Below are 21,144 nucleotides of genomic sequence, written 5' to 3' on the forward strand. Positions count from 1 at the left end.
TATATATATATATATATATATATATATATATATATATATATATATATATATATATTCTTTGAAAGTAATTAATAAAAATGACACTTTTAAATTATATTTATTTTTATTTGGAATTTTTTTTTGCTATTTTTTATGTAATTTTGTTAATATGTAATAGTATATTTATTTTTAGTAGTGGCAGTATATTTATGTAAACTGTAAAAGTATCATTTTATTTATTATTATTATTATATCTGTTCTTTTTAATAGATTATTTCTTTATTTTTTCGGCTCCATTACTTTGCTTTTATATCTATATTTTGTCATTCTTAATTCTTTGTAATCGTCGTCCTTTAAAATAGATAGGCCTAAACACTGACTATGTTAAGTTTAATTACGTTGTAATTCTAGAATCTGTTCCTAAAATAAAACATTAAATCTGTTGTAAATATTTATCTTATCTCGAATGCCGTTTGTTTTCATTCTCAGTGAGGAGAAGAACTATTCAGTATTTAAAATGTATTTATCTTTCTACAATTTCGGAAGTAAGGAGGGGCTTCTTAAATGTACTTCCGGTTTCGTATGCGGAAGGAGACGGACTTCGTTAGCTATCAGCGCTACGTGCTGGTTGCAGCTCTGTTGTTACTGAAAGATAATTACTAGCTGCGCCAGTAAAGTCGCGATTTTAACACGGGTATGTCGGCATATTTCTAAAACATTTTGTTCCCGTATACATTTATAAACCTCAGCAAGATTAATATAAGAAACCGAAGTGTGCTTTTCAAGAGAAGTGAGTGAGTACGAGAGAGCACACCGCAAGACCGCTCTTTTGTTTGACTAAAACACGGAGCATCGATTGGCTGTTGGTGTTAAGGGCTTGTTTACCGGAAGATTAGCACGCGGCTAAGTATGCTACTCCACACAACACTGTAGATTCATATAGTCCACAGCATAATCGCCTCTGTTATAGGCTTACTTCAAAGCTGGTATGAAAGAATGCATATATGGGTGATGAATTAATGTCCAAACTTTCCTTTGTTCTCCATTAAGCAGGTCAACTGTAGTTTGTTTATGACTAGTAGCTCATATAGATATTGTAAACAACGTTTATTATGGGATAATGATATATGGTGATCCACAAAATCTACAGTTTTGTAATACCATCTTTACAATCATGAAAATTTTGATGAAAAACGTTACTACTCTAAAATATTCCACTTTCTCTTGTGCAATTCATAGTTGTTGCATTCAGGTGTGAAGACGTTTTTAATCTAACTGGTGGTGATATTTGTTCAGTAAAAAGTATAACCATGCAAATGTATTGATATTAAGGATTGGTACCTGATGTACCAATGGCATTTATTTCCATGAAATGATTTCTGAGAATCCACATTATTTTATCATATCAACTGGAAAAGTCATGGGAATTAATTAATCAAAAGTGCCAGAAGCCCTGTGTCAAAAAGGATGTTTGTTGGTCAGCAGGAACCATTTCAATGGGCTCCAAGAGAAGACGAGCCACCTCTTCTTCCAGCAGTGTCAGCGGAGGAGACTTTGATGATGCTGCCTCATCAACTCCAGTCAGTGGATGGAAGAGGAGGAGAGCTTCCACTGCTCCTTCTGTTGATCAAGTGAGTACATGGGGTTCGGTATATTCAAACGACTTGCTTTAGCTCGTAGATTGATCATAGATCAGTTTAGATCATAACAGTAATCTCGTCATGTTTCTTTGTCTTTTTCTTGAATTTAGATTGCTGTGTGCCATGAATTGTACAACACTGTCAGAGATTACAAAGATGACCAAGGCAGACAGATCTGTGAGCTCTTTGTTCGTGCACCAAAGAGGAGGTGCGAGTATATTCCTTGTCTTTTAATGTACACTGTCAGTCAAATGTTTCGACACACCTGCAGCTATTTTTTATTACATGCTATTTTGCACTTTACTAAATGGAGTAAAGCCATAAAACTGAAAGCTGGACAGTTAATGGCTGCTTTTACTTCATTGTCTAGTCCCTCTCAGGGTTATTATAGTCAACTACAACTAAAACCATAACATTTTCTTTACCTGTAAAAAAAATAAACATTAATGGAATAAAATAGAGTATGAAAAATGATGAATTAATTAAAAATGACACTTATATTACATTACAGTTATTACAATTATATTTATTTTTATTAGAAAATAAATCATTGTGCTCTATAATTTTCTTTAATTTTGTTAATGGTCTAATATATAAAAACAAAATCATAACAAGCATTTTTGTAACTTGAAGTAAAATAAACATGAACTAGAATAAAATATAATGTAAAAAAAAGACGACATTTATTTACTATAAATGTTAACATATTTAAAAAAAAAACTAATCAAAATGGGAGAAAAAATCGTTAAAACTTTCACTAAAATAAAAAGAAAACAAATGGAAAATATCAAAATAAAATAAAACGAAACAAAACAATAATAGTATCATTGATACTAAAATAACACTGGCTCAACGCATCCATCTTATAAAATAATGCATGCAGAAAAGTAAAAGTAGTAATCACACTTGTAGTTTTTTAAAGAAATAAATTTAGTGTATTTCTTTTTTAAATGAATTTTAACATGTGATGAAATAAACCATACTGAATTTAATGCATGCAATACTAACCTATGCCTCGACCTCTATTCTTCTTTTTCCTGTTTTAGGAATCAGCCTGACTATTATGAAGTGGTGAGCCAGCCCATAGACATGATGAAAATACAGCAGAAGCTCAGGGCAGAGGAATACCAGGATGTAGAGCAGTTCTCAGCTGACTTTCATCTGCTTATTAATAACGCCAAAGCATACTATCAAGTGAGTTTGCATTTACATTTACACATTTAAATTAATTTAACACTGAAGTTTCTGGCACATGAATCAGCTCAGTCTGTCCGTTATTTTAAACTACTGGTTAGATGCATAGATGCAGTCAACGTAGCTGTTGCACATTCAAAACTGTTCAGCATTACAGCCACCGTCAACTCAGAAATGCGCATCTGTGGGTCTCTTACAACAGGCTGACAGTGCAGAGTACAGAGCTGCCTGTAAGCTTTTGAACGTCTTCCTGACTATCAAGAATGAACTACTACAGGGATCCGAAGGAGAAGAGGCTGAGGATGATGAGGAAGGTGAAGATGCGGAAAACACAAGTGCTTCCATGGAGGAGGTGGTAAGGATTTTTTTTTCTGTTTGCGTTTATGGATGTTTTGTAGTTTTTTTATTATTATTATTATTAATATGCACATCCAGACTGATATCATTTTTTTCCTCTACACACCTTTGCTCAACAGAGACCTCCAAGCTATCTAAAAGCCATTCTGGAGCAGCTCTTGGAGGCCATAGTATCATGCACTGATTCCTCAGGGAGGCTTGTTAGTGAGCTATTCCAAAAACTTCCCTCCAAATTGGTGAGACCCACATTTGTGTAGTCACATAGTGTGGATAAAAATGTCAGCCTAGTTTGTTACTTTAATCAGAACTGACTTAAGTTCCCATTCCTTCCTTTCCAGCATTATCCAGACTATTATGCCGTAACAAAAGAACCAATAGATCTGCGCACTGTGGCTCAGAGGATACAGGTATGTGAGGCTTTATAATAATGTCAACTGTGACAAGACTGTCAAAGGCTGATGTAATATATTGGTCGTAATTGTACGTAATAATGACACCCATTATGCACTTTTTTTTTTACTTGGCAAGAGATTTTGTATAATAATTATTATAACATGTTGGCATCTTCATCCACCCTACTTTTAACGTAAGAGCAGGTCTGACCATTTGTAACTTGAATGTACAAGGCTTCCAGTGTCTGTTATGCTGCTTGATATTGCAAACTGGTATTTGTTATCATATGTATATATATATTTATTTTATTATTATCATAATCAGAAACACACTGGTTTGTAGCGCAATAGTTTTTTACACAAAACTATTCTACTAACTACCTTTTCTAGTTATTTACACAATGAATCAGAAATCTCTAATATTTACATGAAATGGCTTACGTCCTGTGTTTACTTGCTGTGTTCTGTTTTTAGGCGGGACATTACAAATCCATCAGTGCCATGGCCAAGGACATTGATCTTTTGACAAAAAACGCCAAAGCATACAATGAGCCAGGGTCACAAGTTTTCAAGGTTTGTACACTTTATACCCTTGTTGTCTATTCATCAAATATAACTCCTTGTATACAACAAATTCATTTTTGTCTTTTTAAAGGATGCAAACACAATTAAGAAGGTATTTGCCCAGAGAAGGACTGAGATTGAGCAGGCTGAACCCACTAAATCTAGCCTCCGCATCAGGTAATTCTTCTTTTCCTCAACTGGTTGCTTTGAAGATGCATGTTTTAGTCTGTATTGTAACATGCTGTGTTTTGCTAGAAATCGGAGGTCTGCTCAGGGTGACCGGCTGTCTGCCATCACTATGGCTCTTCAAGCTGGATCTGAAAGTGAAGAAGACTCTATTCTCAAAGGTACATATCTGCAGTTCCCATTGTCTATAGCAATCCATTTGAGAGAGTCTGCCAACTCTACTTATTCAAAAATACTTTGGCAAGGTCTGCAACTTAATATATCTGAAGGATTGTTCTTTGAAGTAACTTTGTCTGTCATTATACTTTGTCTCAGGCACTGTACGTTATGACACTGGAGAATCGGAGGCCGATTGTGGTCTCAGTGCAGGTGACCCAATCTTCTTGTTGTACCAGTCAATGCGAGGAGCCCGAAGCGTTCAGGGGCTGCTTCTCGCTGAACCCTTCCTCCAACTGCCCGCACGAAGGGAATACCCAGACTACTACCATCAGATCAAAAACCCCATCTGCCTACAACAGATCAGGTGTGCATAACCCACATGATATATCTACTCATTTGAATCATAAAGTTTGAAAACAGTAAACATTTACACACTTTTTTCATATTTTATATTCTTTATAGGGATAAAATGAAGAATGGGGACTATGAAGGAGTTGAGCAGATTGAGGCTGACCTCACGTTAATGTTTGAGAATGCTAAACGCTACAACATGCCCAGTTCCACCATATACAAACGTGCTCAGAGGTTACAGCAAATAATGCAGGTCAGTCTGCTTTAAGAACTAAAGCTCTTCTCCAAAACCTAGTGAGAAACCTATTGCAGGAATGTCCTAGTGGTTCAGGGAAATGAGTAAAAGAGGGTTATTTTGGTTGAATTTGTGTTCTAGCAAAAGAAAAGAGAGCTCCGAGATGACGTTGAAGGAGACATCTCTACTGCAAATTCAGAATTGGGAAGTGGTAAAAGGAAAAGGTGATTTTTAAATGACGTAACTCGCATTATTTTTCACCTGTATGACTTGCAATCAGGAATAAGCATTCTTTTCTTTTTGCTACCATAATCTGGATCTTAAAGCCACAAGAAGAACACCAAGAAAAACCGAATGAAGATGCTGTATGCTGCAGTGACTGAGGCACGTGAGGCAGGCACTGGACGGCGCCTCTGTGATCTCTTCATGGTGAAGCCCTCTAAGAAGGATTACCCAGACTACTACCAGATCATCCAAGATCCAATGGACCTGCGTACCATCGAGAACAATATCCGCACTGAGCGTTATAACAATGAGGAAGCACTTATAAATGGCATGAAGCTTATGTTTCGTAATGCCCGCCACTATAATGAGGAAGGATCTCAGGTGGGCATCATAACTTTATTCAAGCTGAATGCTAGATTGTAATACACTACTGTTCAAAAGTTTGGGGTCCAGATCTTTAGAATGTTCTATTCATCAAAGATAAAAAAGTCACGGTTTCCACAAAAAATATTAAGCAACAAAAATAATTTTTAATGTTGATAATCATAATAAAAAATGTTTCTTGAGCAGCAAATCAGCATATTAGAATGATTTCTGAAGGATCATGTGACACTGAAGACTGGAGAAATTATGCTAATAAATTCAGCTTTGTGTCACAGGAATAAGTTGCGTTTTAAAATATATAAAAATGTAATAAAAACTTTATTTTAAAGTGTAATAATAATTCACAATATAACTGTTTTTTACTCTGTTTTTGAGCCAAAAAATGCAGCTTTGGTGAGCATAAGAAACTTCTGTCTAGCTTTAGGCACTCATTCTTATCTTTTGCAAGTATGTCTATGATGTACTACAGCAGTGTTAAACGAACAGTTCATCCAGAAAATAATATTGCTTCTTTATTTAATTGTGTGGGTTCAAATGAGAATATAGTGTCTAAAATTGAATAGACCAAATACTATAATTTGAAATTTATGCTTGCCATTTCATTTTTTTTACCCACAGGTTTATAATGATGCGAACATCTTGGAGAAGATAGTTAAGGATAAACAGAAGGAGCTTGGCCCTCCTCCCGAGGAAGATGACATGGGCTCTCCCAAACTCAAGCTTCGTATGTTTTTTGGCTAAAATTGGACACCTTAATGAACTAATAAAGACACTAATGAAGACAATAATTTTAGATTTAACTACTTTTTTTTTTTTTTTTACTAAATTCCTTTCTTTTTTTTCTAGGCCGTAGTGGAGTTGCTGCCTCCCCTAAAAAGGCCCGCACTCAGACCACACCACTCCAGCAGAAGCTTACTGATCTCTACGAAGCTGTGCGCAACTTCACAGACAATCGTGGCCGACGTCTCAGCACCGTCTTCCAGCGTCTGCCTTCACGTTCTGAGCTGCCTGACTATTACGCCGCCATTAAGCGTCCTATTGACATGGAGCGTATACGCAGCTACATGGTGCAGGGACGCTACCAAGACGTCGACTCGCTAGCAGAAGATTTCATCCTTATGTTCAACAACGCCTGCACCTACAACGAGCCAGAGTCTTTAATATACCGAGATGCACTGCTGCTCCATCGAGCCTTTCTGGAAGCTCGTCGACAGATGGAGGAGGAAGAGGATGGAGATGAAGGTGGACTGGGTGGTTTGTCAGTTGCCTCTCTCGTGCATGAGCTCATCCGGAACCTCTTCGTTTCGATGATGGGACACCAGGATGACGAAGGCCGCTGCTATAGTGACTCTTTGGCGGAGGTTCCCGCCATTGACCCTGCTAACCCAGAGGACCCACCCCTCACTTTAGAGATCATTCGTAATAATGTGGATCGTGGTCGCTATCGGAGACTGGATGTGTTCCAAGAGCATGTGTTTGAGGTGCTGGAGAAAGCAAGACGTCTCAACAGGTAAGCAAGGAAGAGTGTGAAAATCAGCTATTCTTGTCGTCATTAAAGAAACTGGAATTCAAAAGATGCCACTTTCTATAAAATGAACAAGAATGGCATTAGGCTTTAAAAATGGCAGGAAAAAAAAAAGGCTCCATATGACTTGCTCTATGAGCCAGTGTTTTCTCTTCCTTTCCTTCATGAATAATTCCTTTAAGTTCCATTCAAGTCTAACAGAGTGAAGTTTGACGGTAGAGTCATCATGAATAGAAGTCCGTTTTAGAAATGGTAATCTCAGAATTCATTACAGCTGTTGTGCACTTTCAGGACCGATTCTGAGATCTTTGAGGATTCTGTGGAGCTACAGCATTTCTTTGTGAAGATCCGTGACGAGCTGTGCAAGAATGGCGAAATCTTGCTGACCCCAGCACTGAGCTACACATCCAAACATCTGCATGCTGACATAGATCAAGAGAAGCGAGAGAAACTGCCCCAAGAAATTGAGGAAGATCGGCTGAAACGGGAGGAAGACAAAAAAGGTTCTTTGCTATTGATGTTTTCAGAAATTGCTTCGCTGTTGCTTCTAGCATTTTTAAAGCTATGTAACACCTTGGGATACCCTTTAAAGTCTTGCTGCTATAATGACTGTTATAGTAGTGTAATAATGTGCACTTTCTTTTATGATTAATAGCTCTTCCAGAAGAGGACAAAGCAGAGGGTGCTGCAGGAAGCCAGTGGCCCTCTGGTCCTCAAAGCTCATATAGTCAGGACTGCAACTTTGAGAACAACACCTACAGCGTGGGAGATTGTGTGTATGTTCAGCCTTCAGAAGCGAATTTGCAGCCTCACATTGTCTGCATTGAGAAACTCTGGAAGGACGAAGCTGGTGCGCACGTTCTCACTTTTTCTTTATTGCTGTTGCTTAATTCTCTATTGCTTTTTCGCTGACATATCACCTTCATTTGTCCACATTGACTGCAGGTGAGCAGTGGATGTATGGATGTTGGTTTTATCGTCCAGGCGAAACTTTCCATCTGGCAGCGCGCAAGTTTCTGGAGAAGGAAGTATTCAAGAGCGACTACAATAACCGTGTGTCTTTCAGCAAGATCTTGGGGAAATGTGTTGTGTTGTTCGTAAAGGTGAGAAACATGAGCCACAGCCGAAATATGTTTTAGATATGTTTAAGTTAATTATAAATTTATATGACAGAGGTTCACAAAAATAAATCTTTAAGCCACAAGAGGCTATGCGTTGCACTGAAAGTAAAATTTATGAGATGTATATAATTCTCTATATATATATATATATATATATATATACTTATCTTGAGATATAGCCAAACAGTCCAGGAAATGCTTCACCTTACTTAATCCTGCATGAGTTTTACGACTGCAGATGCGGGGAAGACGAACCTCAAAATCCCTCCATGGAATGAGCGAGTTTGATGTGTGTGTCTCCATCATGTAGGTGGGTCTGTTGTGAGACAGATCCTACAATATATATATAATTCTTTATTAATGCTAAATATGTATGTCTATATTCTCATACTTTACTTTCAATATGTTCCTCCAAGCTCTTGATGTATGTTGCATTTAATTCTCTTGAATGTGGGATTATTGTCTTAGGAGTATTTTAAGTCGCAACCGGAAGGCTTTAGACCCGAAGACGTCTATGTCTGTGAATCCCGCTACACTGCCAGGACCAAAACCTTCAAGAAGATCAAAATATGGTCCATGCCGCCAAGCTTTGTCAAACTAGTCCCTCGGGAGGTTCCGTTACCCGTAGTCAGAGTTGCCTCCATGTTTGTCAGTGCTAAAGACAAAGTGTCTGATCTTCCTGATGGAGAGAACGGGGGCTTCGTCGAGAAGGTATGAAGGAAATTACTGACTTTGAGTACTTTTTTTCTTCTTAAATTAATCATATAACACTATTTTGAACCTACTCTCCACAGGAGCGAGAAGACGTTCCAGTCGAAGTGGCCAATGGGGAGCCTGGATGCCAGTACTATGAACAGCTCCAATACAATGACATGTGGCTTAAATTGGGTGACTGTGTCTACATACGCTCCCACAGGCTGGTGCGACCACGAGTTGGCAGGTGGGCAAAATCATGCTTATTTTACAGACATACCTCATAAAAGTACACATTGACCACAAAGATTTGACAGTAATATAAGCCTACAGCAATAGTCTGAGTTGTTATGGTTGATATGGACAGAATCGAGAAGATGTGGTTGCGGGATGGAGCAGCATTCTTCTTTGGACCCATCTTCATCCACCCTGAGGAAACGGAACATGAGCCAACAAAGATGTTCTACAAACGTGAGGTGTTCCTCAGCAGCCTGGAGGAGACCTGTCCTATGACCTGCATCTTAGGTATGGGCACGGAGTGAATTCATTGTAATTGTAATGAAATCCTAGTGTTGCCAACCATTCTTGTCACCTGCTGGTGCCTTTGGGATCATTAACATGCTGAGAGACTTTTCACTTCACAAAGACACTGGAAATACAATGAAGTCCTACTTCTTGTTGAAGTTTGCAAAAACTATACTATACTATGTTCCTGTGGCTCAGTGGTAGAGCGTTGCGTTAGCAGCGCAAAAGGTCGTGGGTTCGATTCCCAGGGAACACACATACTGGTAAAGAATGTATAGCCTGAATTGGATAAAAGCATCTGCTAAATGCTTAAATTATTATTAAATGATTAATTATTATTATTATTATTAAAACTAGCCACCTCAGAACCCTGAATGCATAATTGAATCACTTGTGCGGGATCACTTGGCTCGAGTACGAACAAAAAGCAGCCAAGTGAAATAAATGATTGCAGATCCAGTAGCAAATTTATCATGTTGAAACTTCTAAGACTGCATTCCCACAAATGGGAGTTATACAGCTGATTAAGTGCTTGAACATTTTCATTTTAATTCCTCTGTTCTCTTCTTCGGTTCCTTACCTTGGATTGGGAAAAACTGACTCTGTTTGAAAACTTACTGTAGACCAAATTTTAAGTCTTTCTTTTCACAGGGAAATGTGTGGTCTCCTCTTTTAAGGACATCCTGTCCTGCAGACCAACTGAATGTCCAGAAGAAGACATGCTCCTGTTTGAAAGTCGCTACATTGAGAGTGAAAAGCATATGAAGAAGTTTAAAGCCCTTAAACGCTTTTCCCTCTCAGCCAAAGTGGTTGATGATGAGATCTTCTACTTTAGGTGCTTTTTACTTTCCTACCTTACTTTTAGTGGGCAGTATGTGTTACAGCCAGAGTGTGTTTATGTGAATATGAAGAGGTTATTCAAAAGTTCCTTAGTATGTCTTATTGCTGTTATTAATAATTAAAGGCACAATATGTAATTTTTGCTGCTAGAGGGCGCGTATTCAAAATAAACAAAGAGACAAAGGCGTAGTTTGATGAAGACATGACTGAGTGTGGAGACATGGGAGTTGTGGTCTTCATCCCCACAGCCGATGCAATCCGACGGGACTCGGGCAGAAATCATGTTCATGGATGAGCTAATGATTTGTTAACGTAGTAGAATGAAGCAGGGTGAGGCTGAAAGCCGTCGAAGTGAAACGAGGCCGCTGAACGAGCGTGACACACGGCTCGAAAGCAGCGGAGCTTTTATTTTGCCACAGTCGAGTGCTTCCGCTACTTCTGGTCATGTTTTATCATACTAGATACATTTGAAAGTTCTGTTATTATGCAACTTTGTGCAGTCGTCATCGGTCTAATAAAACGCACAACATATTAAAGCGTCTTTGGTGTTTCCATGTTTTCTACAAAACAAAACAAAAAAAATCGAGGGGTTATGACGTCACTGGCATGCGACACAATGACACTATGGACACGCTCCGTGTCACTAGTTAAAATTGCTTATTTCTCTTGATTTAATCATTCTTCAAAATATATAACACTGTTCTCTAGTGGTTTTTGGATATTTTAATACAAAAAAATCTTACATATTGTGCCTTTAATGTGCCAGACTTCAAACTAAGGCTTGAAATGGCCGATTGGGTTTATCGACTAATTGATGCTCTAAATTAATTTTCAGAAAACCCACCGTGCCCCAGAAGGTGCCATCCCCCCTGCTGGATAAGAAGATTGAGGAGCTTGAGGCTAAGTTTGCAGACATGGAGGATCTGGATGAAGATATGGATGATCTGGATGATGACGACGAAGCAGCAGCGACGCCCTCAATGCCACCCAGTCAGGCATCTACAACCAGTGACGTGGATATGCCTTATACACCACCACAGGTACTCCAATCTCCCAAGAAATCAGTCATTACCCATCCTGTCCAGTTTTATGGGCACAAGAATATTCCGATATTAATCATTTTACAATTGTGTGCATCATACCTAGTGATTTTTAGCAAACATGAAACAATTAAACATGAATAAATATTAATTTGTGTTGTGGACATTATATAGTTAGTTATTATCAGAAATCCATTGTTTTCTGATAGCTAGTTATCATATTTAATATACAATCATATATTCAAAATCTTCAACTGTCTAGTTTTAATTTGATCAACTTCTATTCTCCTGACATTTTCTTTACACCCCTGTTTGCGTTGCACAGTCCACACCAAAGATTAAGGGTATGTCAAAAAAGGAAGGAGCCAAGCGCAAGATCAACATGAGTGGCTACATCCTGTTTAGCAGTGAAGTGAGGGCTATTATAAAGGCTCGTCACCCTGATTTCTCCTTTGGAGAGCTGAGCCGACTGGTGGGCACAGAATGGAGGAACCTGGAAACTTCTAAGAAGGCAGAATATGAAGGTACGTTCTCAACCCTTCCTGAGAAGTTGCTCTAGTCCTGATTACTATAGTTCACCTCACATAATCAAAGATGTAGATGAGATTGTTTCTTCATTGGGACAGATTTGGAGAAATTTAGTATTACATCACTTGATCACCAATGGATCCGCTGCAGTGAATGAGTACTGTCAGAATGAGAGTTCAAACAGCTGATATAAAAACATCACAATAATCCACATGACTCCAGTCCATCAATTAACATATTTTGAAGTGAAAAGCTGCGTATTTGTAATAAACAAATCCATCATTAAGATGTTTTTAACTTCAAACCATTGCTTCTGGCTAAAATACGAGTCTACTATCCATAACATTGCTTTCTCTAGTGGAAAAAGTCATCTCATCCGAGAGGAATACGCACCGGCCAAGTGCCGTTTACAAGCGAAAACAGTCCAAAATGGTTCTAAACAAATATGTTGGTGGATTTTGATATGAGAGGACAATAGGGGATGTAGGTATTTAGGTATTTTGGCTTGAATTGATGGTTTGAAGTTAAAATGTCTTAATGATGGATTTGTTTCTTGCGCGCACACAGCTTTTCACTTCACAAGACAGTAACTGATGTTGGTTTGTTGTTGATTACTTGTGGAGTACTGTGATGTACTGTGATGAGCTGTTGCTAAATTTATCCAAATCGGTTTCGAAAGAAGAAAAATCATCTTTAATAAATTTTCAGCAAATTTTAAGGTAAAATATTCCATTAAAGGGGTCCTATTATGCTCTTTTACAATGTCTTGAATTTGTTTTGGGGGTGTACTAGAACAGTGTTTCCCAACCTTTATTTAGTCGCGGCACCCTTTGGAAATTTTAACAAATTTGTGGCATCCTACAAAATAAGTTGTCACAATATTTGAATTTCTAACTTCGATATAATACTTTGAAAAGTATAGATATTCGGTACAGCAGGGAAGAACTGCAGAATATAATGTCATACAGATATTTTTAATACCATTTAAAAAATGTGTCCATCAATGGTGGCAATCAAGAGTTGCCCATTTACCACACCTTGTTTTAGCACAGTAGGGCTATTGCAAACAGAAACAATACTGTACTACATAGGAAACACTGTACTAGAACATGCGCTCATGCTTAATTTTTTACATAATTTACATTATTACAAGACCTTTCTCCCCATCCTGGTACAAATGGCTCGATTAGTTCCGGGTTTGATGAAGGCCCGCCTTCCGAAAAACGAAATGTGTTGTGATTTGTTAGCTGTCCCAGTGCGTCGTGATTGGCGAACAGCTTAGACAGTGTTTCAGTACTGCCCCACCCCTTGCCAAAGCAGCAAGTTCCGTCTGCTCCGGTTTAGTTAAGGATGGCGTCAATATTGCCATATCACTTTGAGCCGGATTCAGACCCAGAGAATATTGAACAAGAGGATCGCACAGAACCTTTATATGCAAACTCACTCTCTGCCAGCAGGAGGCGCTGTTGGAGTGGTAGAGATCAAGGTTTCCCCTGTAAAGGCTGTACACAAAGCAGCGCTCCGCTCAAAAAAAACACTGCTTTTTCAGACATTACATGCAAGATTAAATGAAAATAACATCCAATTTTCTGAAGACAGTCGGTTTCCTTCAAAAATACAGTGCTATAAAAACACCCGCACTCAATGTATGGGAAACACTGTAGTCTTATAATTGAAGTGTAAATTCTGCAGATTACATCATTGTCCAGTATTGTACTGTCAGCAATTTATTATAAAAACGTTTTCATAATTGTAACATACATATTTACATACCTAATTATTCAGGTGCATGTGTAATAACTTGACTCTACAGCAGCACTTCTTTGTCGTCGTCTTGTCTGATGCACTCAACCAAGCGTTCTAACCATGACCTCGCCCCTCCCCACCCCCCAACCATTCGAATTTCTGTAGGCGGGAATTATTTTAATGATATTCTAATGGGCCGCTTTGTGATATCACAAAACCCGGAAAACAAATGCTGTAGTCCAAAAGAGCCGTTCGTTGTAGTTCTTGAAAAGGGATTTTTAAAAAATGAAATATCTCCCTTTGGAGTGGACTTTGAGATTTGTAAGTGTGAAGATCTTTTTTATGCCCAAACATACACAATACACACTAAAATTCAAAAAGTGAAAAAGCATAATAGGACCCCTTTAAGATAAATATCGCAGTCATACTCCAATAAAGCAAACCATTTTTACAAGACACTGCTATGAATACAACCAATTCATTCACAAGAGATTCTTTGGGATCTCACATCTGTATGTCTGCATGTCCGCAGCGCAGATTATTTGACCTCCTTAAAAAAGCTAGCAGTTAATTTTTCCCATAGAAATAAATAACAGCGGTAACCGGGATTTGTTTTTCTCCATGCACAGCAGATGATGCTTTGCAGACTATTTCTAAATGGAAACTCTTTCTCTTATTCACAGTGTTGCTTAATACCACCACATACCGTGGAGTCTGTAATTCAGTTATCAATGTTTTCACAGAACGGGCAGCTAAACTGGTAGAGCAGCAAGAACGGGAGAGGGTCCTTCAGCAGCAGCAGCAGCAGCAGCAGGCTTCCCCAAGAGCAGGTACTCCAGTCAGCTCAATGATAGGGGTGGTACCTCCCCCAAGCACTATGGGGATGCTAAACTAGGCCATGCCACCTGTGCCAGGTAACGCCAAATCGCCCCCACCCTCGCTGAAGGAGACAGATGCAGCATCCGGGCACCCTCCGACAATCTATTGAAACCATCTAAAACCTCAACTCATCAATCATGTCTCTATCTTCCCCGTACCAAAAGTGTACCCCATTAGTGATGATTCCGTTCATTTCACTAAATGCCTTTTGTTTGTATGCAAACTTTTTGGTCTTGTCTTGTGTTTTTGAATATTGCCACATTCTTTTTCACATTTACCATGTTCTTTTTGCATGACAACTTTTTTTATTAATATTAATATATTATTAACCCGTTAATATGTAGAGCTCTTTTTTTTAACATGCCTGGATTAACCATGTTTAAAAATTCACACTTTCTTTGACATTGATATGACTGTTATTTTGTAGTTGCATGACTTGTTAGACAACTGCATGTCATCAATGCATGGATCTTTTTGTGCTATCTCCTCCTCACCCAAGGCATGATGGGAATTTATGGCCCGCCCTACATACCTATGCAGGGTCCTTCTGAGGGCATGATGGGCATGGGTGGCACACCACCTCATCCCATGGGGGTGCCCCAGCTACCTTCCCAGCACTACCTTCTGACAGGCATGACCGGGTACCCTGGTATGCCCCATCTGGGTAAGAAGCACCCCGATCAGACAGAAACCACACCTGAAGATCTTCTGACCAGCTCCAATCCAAATTTGGGAAAAAAAAATCTTGGTTTGAAATCATGGCTTTGTTTCAAAATCTAGTGTTCTGCCTGGACAGCAAGGCAGCTTATTTGGTTTTGAAACACAGTCTTTTGTTTGTACGTTGTTTTAGTGAATGAAGAAATGCTTTTTATCACTAGATATTATCTGTATTTCTGCATGGTCTAATTTTAGTTGTATCTAATTCATAGGGTGGGAATATTCACACAGCATCACTAACATGCTAATGTTTTCTTTTTCCTCAATGTCTCACCTCACACTTTCTTAATCTAATTTCTACACATGATTTGTCACCTCCACTTTTCCACGGACTGAATGCACTGAATCGTTGTTTTATACAAACACCATTTGCTTCTGGGAAATGTAAATCATAGAAACAATATTTATTTATTCAATCAGTGCAGATTATTTGCAGCCTTATTTATTGGTGTTAAGATTTAAACTTAACTCAAGATTTAAACTATTTTTGCTTTCCTACTCGGGTGTGATAGGCCCAGGAATGAACGGCATGGCAGGAAGTCCTGGTACTGGAAACCATTATGGCATGCAGGTGAAGCACATATTCATGCAGCTTTCAGTAGTGATGCTAAAGCAGAAGCAGATTGTCATCTCTGTCTTTACTTTTCTCTTTCTTTGTCCTCTCAGATGGGTGGATATGGGCCAGGACAAGCTCCACCACCATATCCAGGTCAAGGTCAACCAGGCCAGCAGCAGCCAGCTCCGCCTATTTTTGTTGCCCCACCTCCAAAACCTCAGCGTCTTCTGCATTCAGAAGCTTATTTGAAGTACATTGAGGGCCTCAGTGCTGAATCCTCCACTATTAGCAAGTGGGACCAGAGCCTTAAGGGTAAAGATGATTTGCATGTGAATTGCATATGAGAGTTGTTTTATGTATTCCTTTTGAAGTTATATACAGTTCAGAAGTTTGAGGTCAGTAATATTTGTCTTAATTTGACCCAAATTAATACTTTTACTCAGCAAGGATGCATTAGATTGATCAAAAGTGACGGTAAAGACATAATAATATAAAACGTTTTTTGTTTCAAATAAATGCTGCTCTTTTGAACTTGAAAAAAATGTATCATGTTTTTACGAAAATATATAGCACAGATGTTTTCAACATTGATCGTAGTAAGAAATGCTTCTTGAGCACAAAATCAGCATATTAGAATGATTTCTGAAGGATCATGCGACACTGAAGACTGGAGTAATGGCTGCTGAGAATTTAGCTTTGCCCTCAGAGTAACAAATTACATTTTAAGATGTTGAATTAGAAAATGGTTATTTTAAATTGTAATAATATTTTACAGTATTACTGTTTTTACTATCGTAGTAAGAAATGCTTCTTGAGCACAAAATCAGCATATTAGAATGATTTCTGAAGGATCATGCGACACTGAAGACTGGAGTAATGGCTGCTGAGAATTTAGCTTTGCCCTCAGAGTAACAAATTACATTTTAAAATGTTGAATTAGAAAATGGTTATTTTAAATTGTAATAATATTTTACAGTATTACTGTTTTTAGTAGTTGCATGACTTGTTAGACAACTGCATGTCATCAATGCATGGATCTTTTTGTGCTATCTCCTCCTCACCCAAGGCATAATGGGAAATTATGGCCTGCCCTACATGCCTATGCAGGGTCCTTCTGAGGGCATGATGGGCATGGGTGGCACACCACCTCATCCCATGGGGGTGCCCCAGCTGCCTTCCCAGCACTACCTTCTACCAGGCATGGCCGGGTACCCTGGTATGCCCCATCCGGGTAAGAAGCACCCCGATTAGACAGAAACCCCACCTGAAGATCTTCTGACCATCTCCAATCCCCAAAAAATAAATACAAATTAAATCTTTTTTTTTCTCCCCTCTTTCTCTCGGTTTGAAATCATGGCTTTGTTCCAAAATCTAGTGAGCTGCCTGGACAGCAAGGCAGCTTTATATGGTTTTGAAACAGAGCTGATTGTTTGTACATTATTTTAGTGAATGAGGAAATGCTTTTTATAACTAGATAATATCTGTATTTCTGCATGGTCTAATTTTAGTTGTAACTAATTCATAGAGTGGGAATATTCACACAACACCACTAACATGCTTTTTTTTCGCAATATCTTACCTCACACTTTCTTAATCTATTTTCTACACATGATGTGCACTTCCACATTTCCACTGACTGACTTCACTGAATCATTGTTTTTTAAAAACACCACTTGCTTGGGGAAAATGTAACACACATTTATGTAAAAAATATTTATTCAGTCGGTGCACATTAATTTGCAACATTATCTGTTGGAGTTGAGATTTAAACTGATTTTGCTTTCCTATTCAGGTGTGATGGGCCCAGGAATAAACGGCATGGCTGGAAGTCCTGGTCCTGGAAACCATTATGGCATGCAGGTGAAGAACATGTTCATCCAGCTTTCAGTGGTGACGATAAAGCAGATACAGATTGTCATCTCTGTCTTTACTTTGTGTTCTCAGATGGGTGGATATGGGCCAGGACAGCAAGCTCCACCACCATATCCAGGTCAAGGTCAACCAGGCCAGCAGCAGCCAGCTCCGCCTATTTTTGTTGCCCCACCTCCAAAACCTCAGCGTCTTCTGCATTCAGAAGCTTATTTGAAGTACATTGAGGGCCTCAGTGCTGAATCCTCCACTATTAGCAAGTGGGACCAGAGCCTTAAGGGTAAAGATGATTTGCATGTGAATTGCATATGAGAGTTGTTTTATGTATTCCTTTTGAAGTTATATACAGTTCAGAAGTTTGAGGTCAGTAATATTTGTCTTAATTTGACCCAAATTAATACTTTTACTCAGCAAGGATGCATTAGATTGATCAAAAGTGACGGTAAAGACATAATAATATAAAACGTTTTTTGTTTCAAATAAATGCTGCTCTTTTGAACTTGAAAAAAATGTATCATGTTTTTACGAAAATATATAGCACAGATGTTTTCAACATTGATCGTAGTAAGAAATGCTTCTTGAGCACAAAATCAGCATATTAGAATGATTTCTGAAGGATCATGCGACACTGAAGACTGGAGTAATGGCTGCTGAGAATTTAGCTTTGCCCTCAGAGTAACAAATTACATTTTAAGATGTTGAATTAGAAAATGGTTATTTTAAATTGTAATAATATTTTACAGTATTACTGTTTTTACTGTATGTTTTATCAAATAAATGCAGCCTTAGTGAATTAAGAGACTTCTTTCAAAAACATAAAAAAATGTTACCGACACCAAACTTTTGAATAGTAGTGTTTACTAAATAATTGCAAAATTATTTTTTATTGTTAAAGCAATTGTTTTATGATATTTCCTTATGCCACACTTTTTTTTTAGCACTTTTACTTATATAATGTTATATGGAGTGTATGGTATAACACAATGTTATACATGGTGTCTTAGCAGCCTTGGTGAATTAAGAGACTTCTTTCAAAAACATAAAAATATGTTACCGACACCAAACTTTTGAATAGTAGTGTTTACTAAATAATTGCAAAATAATTTTTTATTGTTAAAGCAATTGTTTTATGATATTTCCTTATGCCACACTTTTTTTTAGCACTTTTACTTATATAATGTTATATGGAGTGTATGGTATAACACAATGTTATACATGGTGTCTTGCACCAAAAACATTCATAATTTATTCATTTAAATTATTGTTTTTGTTAAAATGGCTCTACCGTGAAGTCTTCTGTATGTAAATGACTTCTGTGATGTTACAGCCAAAAGCCTCTCTGAGTGACCCATTTTGCTGCTCAGTTTTAGTGGTCTTGTCCCAAATCATACACGTTTTAACAATGTTTTCTTTCTAATTTTCATTCCTTCAGCACAAAGAAAAGACTGTCGTCTCACCAGGGAGCAAGAGAGCCGTCTCCCTACACACTGGCTGAAAAGCAAGGGCGCTCACACCACGATGGCCGACGCATTATGGCGACTCCGAGACCTGATGATGAAAGACACGTTCAATATCCGACAGGCATACAACCTTTAAACCTTTGTTTTATCCCCAACTCTCAGGACTCTAATTTATGCAAGCCTTCTCCTACCAACTCTTTCCTATCACAATGTGATAAAGTATTATGTACTGTTTGAAATGCTTCAGCAATAATCTCCAAGTTGTGTGTGCGCATATGTTTGTGTGTGTGTGAGAAATAAAGGTTTAGCCACATTTAGGTACGCAAGACGCACTGGAATTAAGTCAATCATGCATCAATTTATAACTACTGACATGGATTTGAAATATGTCACTTTGGCTGTTACTTCAGATGGATTTTGGTTGAGTTTGATGTTTATCCACATCATTTTTATTATGCTTAATACATCACCTCAGACAATGGCATCACCAATCCTCACAAAGTTCTCTGGCTATGGCCACTCTTTACAAAAAGACTTCAAGTGGGCAAAGTTTTAAAAGAACACAGTAGCATTTTATTAATATATTTTCCTTTTTATACAGAGGCAAAATAAGCTGAGTTCTTTATTTTAATGATACTGTAATTTTCATTGTGTACATGCAAAAAAAAAAAAAAAAAGCCTGTAAGAAATGCTTAAACACAGTTGCATTAAAAATATCAAAATTGTCTCAATTTCACCAATAAACAGCATTTCAAAAGGATAAAGTGTGCTTCAAGTATGTCCAAAACATGTTTGTGAGAGGATTGGGTTACCAGCCCCTCCACCCACCACTACTGTAACATAAGGCCCGCATAACCAGGCCACAAACCTCTGCACATTATGTTTAAATGCGACTAATTAAAAAGTTGAATAGTAATTTACTGTACCAATCAATTACTAAAACCCATTTTCCTCGTTTTTACCCCACAACTGACTGGCGTGATGTCATTTCCTGGCAGAAGCGGAAAATCTCGGGCTATTCTCTTTAGTGTTTGCCCTGTCTACACTCACCCTCTATACCTCTTCCCCGTGTTTTCATACTAAACCAGTACAGAACCCCTTTAAACGGGACGAAGCCGAACAGACACTACAGTTTAACAACGTAACTCACGGAGTAAATCACAACCGAAGAGAAATAAACCGAGGTGAGCTTTATGGAGCCGGCGTTTGAGGAGATGCGCGAGCTGCTAGTGTGTTAGCTCGAGCCATTCATACTGATCTCAGTCAGTCTTATCGCATATTGTAACAGCGGCTTTTGCCGAGAAAACATAATATTATACAAACAAGCCTGATTTGGTTATGCCGTGCTTTTTATATGTATGGTGCTTGTATGTGTATATCGCTGCCTTTGATATTTGTGCAAGGGTAGGAGGAGTCTTGACAGCTGATATTTATTTTTCTGTTCATATTTACAGCTTTCGCGTTGAATGTTCATATTTTTCTTGTATTTTCATATATATTTCAGTTTTTATTAAGTAAAAAGAATTATAAAAAGCATTTTATAATTCTAAAAATGTCTGCCTTGCACAGTCTTTCGTTAATAGTTTTTATGAAGTAAACGTAAGAATAATATTTCAAGTCGAACATTTACTGGACTGAAGCAACTTCGGTTTACTTGATTAGCCATACTTAATTGGAAAATTCTATTAAGTCTCAAATTTTGCCATCCACAATAAAAACTACAGAGCTTTGATTATAAAACCATACTTAATAAGACATATTATTGGGAGGTTTTTTTTCCTCCTCAAGTGTGAATTCCATATTCTCCTATATCATACCATTTGAGCCGTAAAAGCCTGATTTATCAAATATGATAAAAAAAAATAAATAAAACTATGCACATTTTTTGTTCAATAACTAATTTAAATTTTTTAAAAATTCGACTTAAAAATTTTAGGCTTTACAGGGTTAGCGTATATAACTTGTACTCTTTCAAAATA

General features: G+C 37.9%; 1 protein-coding gene across 9 annotated transcripts; it reads left to right on the forward strand.

Annotated features, from left to right (window-relative positions):
• Positions 1 to 568: 568 nt before the first annotated feature.
• LOC107561011 (protein polybromo-1-like) lies at positions 569 to 20,155 on the forward strand. 9 transcript variants are annotated; one of them, XM_016245331.1, is made up of 30 exons: positions 569 to 886; positions 1,465 to 1,610; positions 1,730 to 1,827; positions 2,666 to 2,813; positions 3,016 to 3,168; positions 3,290 to 3,406; positions 3,509 to 3,577; positions 4,037 to 4,135; positions 4,218 to 4,303; positions 4,382 to 4,473; positions 4,628 to 4,835; positions 4,934 to 5,075; positions 5,199 to 5,281; positions 5,384 to 5,663; positions 6,285 to 6,390; positions 6,513 to 7,176; positions 7,483 to 7,694; positions 7,847 to 8,041; positions 8,137 to 8,294; positions 8,781 to 9,023; positions 9,107 to 9,252; positions 9,373 to 9,530; positions 10,182 to 10,365; positions 11,206 to 11,410; positions 11,736 to 11,934; positions 14,428 to 14,514; positions 15,063 to 15,227; positions 15,784 to 15,851; positions 17,781 to 17,985; positions 19,138 to 20,155. In XM_016245331.1, exons 2-30 carry the CDS (start codon positions 1,476 to 1,478, stop codon positions 19,299 to 19,301), a joined length of 4,869 nt encoding a protein of 1,622 aa, XP_016100817.1. In that variant the 5' UTR covers positions 569 to 886; positions 1,465 to 1,475; the 3' UTR covers positions 19,302 to 20,155. The 9 variants fall into 9 exon arrangements, with proteins under 9 accessions (XP_016100817.1, XP_016100819.1, XP_016100818.1 ...); XM_016245333.1 differs by lacking the exon at positions 17,781 to 17,985 and adding an exon at positions 15,947 to 16,148 and having other exon boundaries at positions 15,793 to 15,851; XM_016245332.1 differs by having other exon boundaries at positions 15,793 to 15,851.
• Positions 20,156 to 21,144: the final 989 nt, after the last annotated feature.

This window comes from Sinocyclocheilus grahami, unplaced genomic scaffold, assembly GCF_001515645.1.
Source record: "Sinocyclocheilus grahami isolate Dianchi unplaced genomic scaffold, SAMN03320097.WGS_v1.1 scaffold751.1, whole genome shotgun sequence".
Lineage (NCBI taxonomy): Eukaryota > Metazoa > Chordata > Actinopteri > Cypriniformes > Cyprinidae > Sinocyclocheilus > Sinocyclocheilus grahami.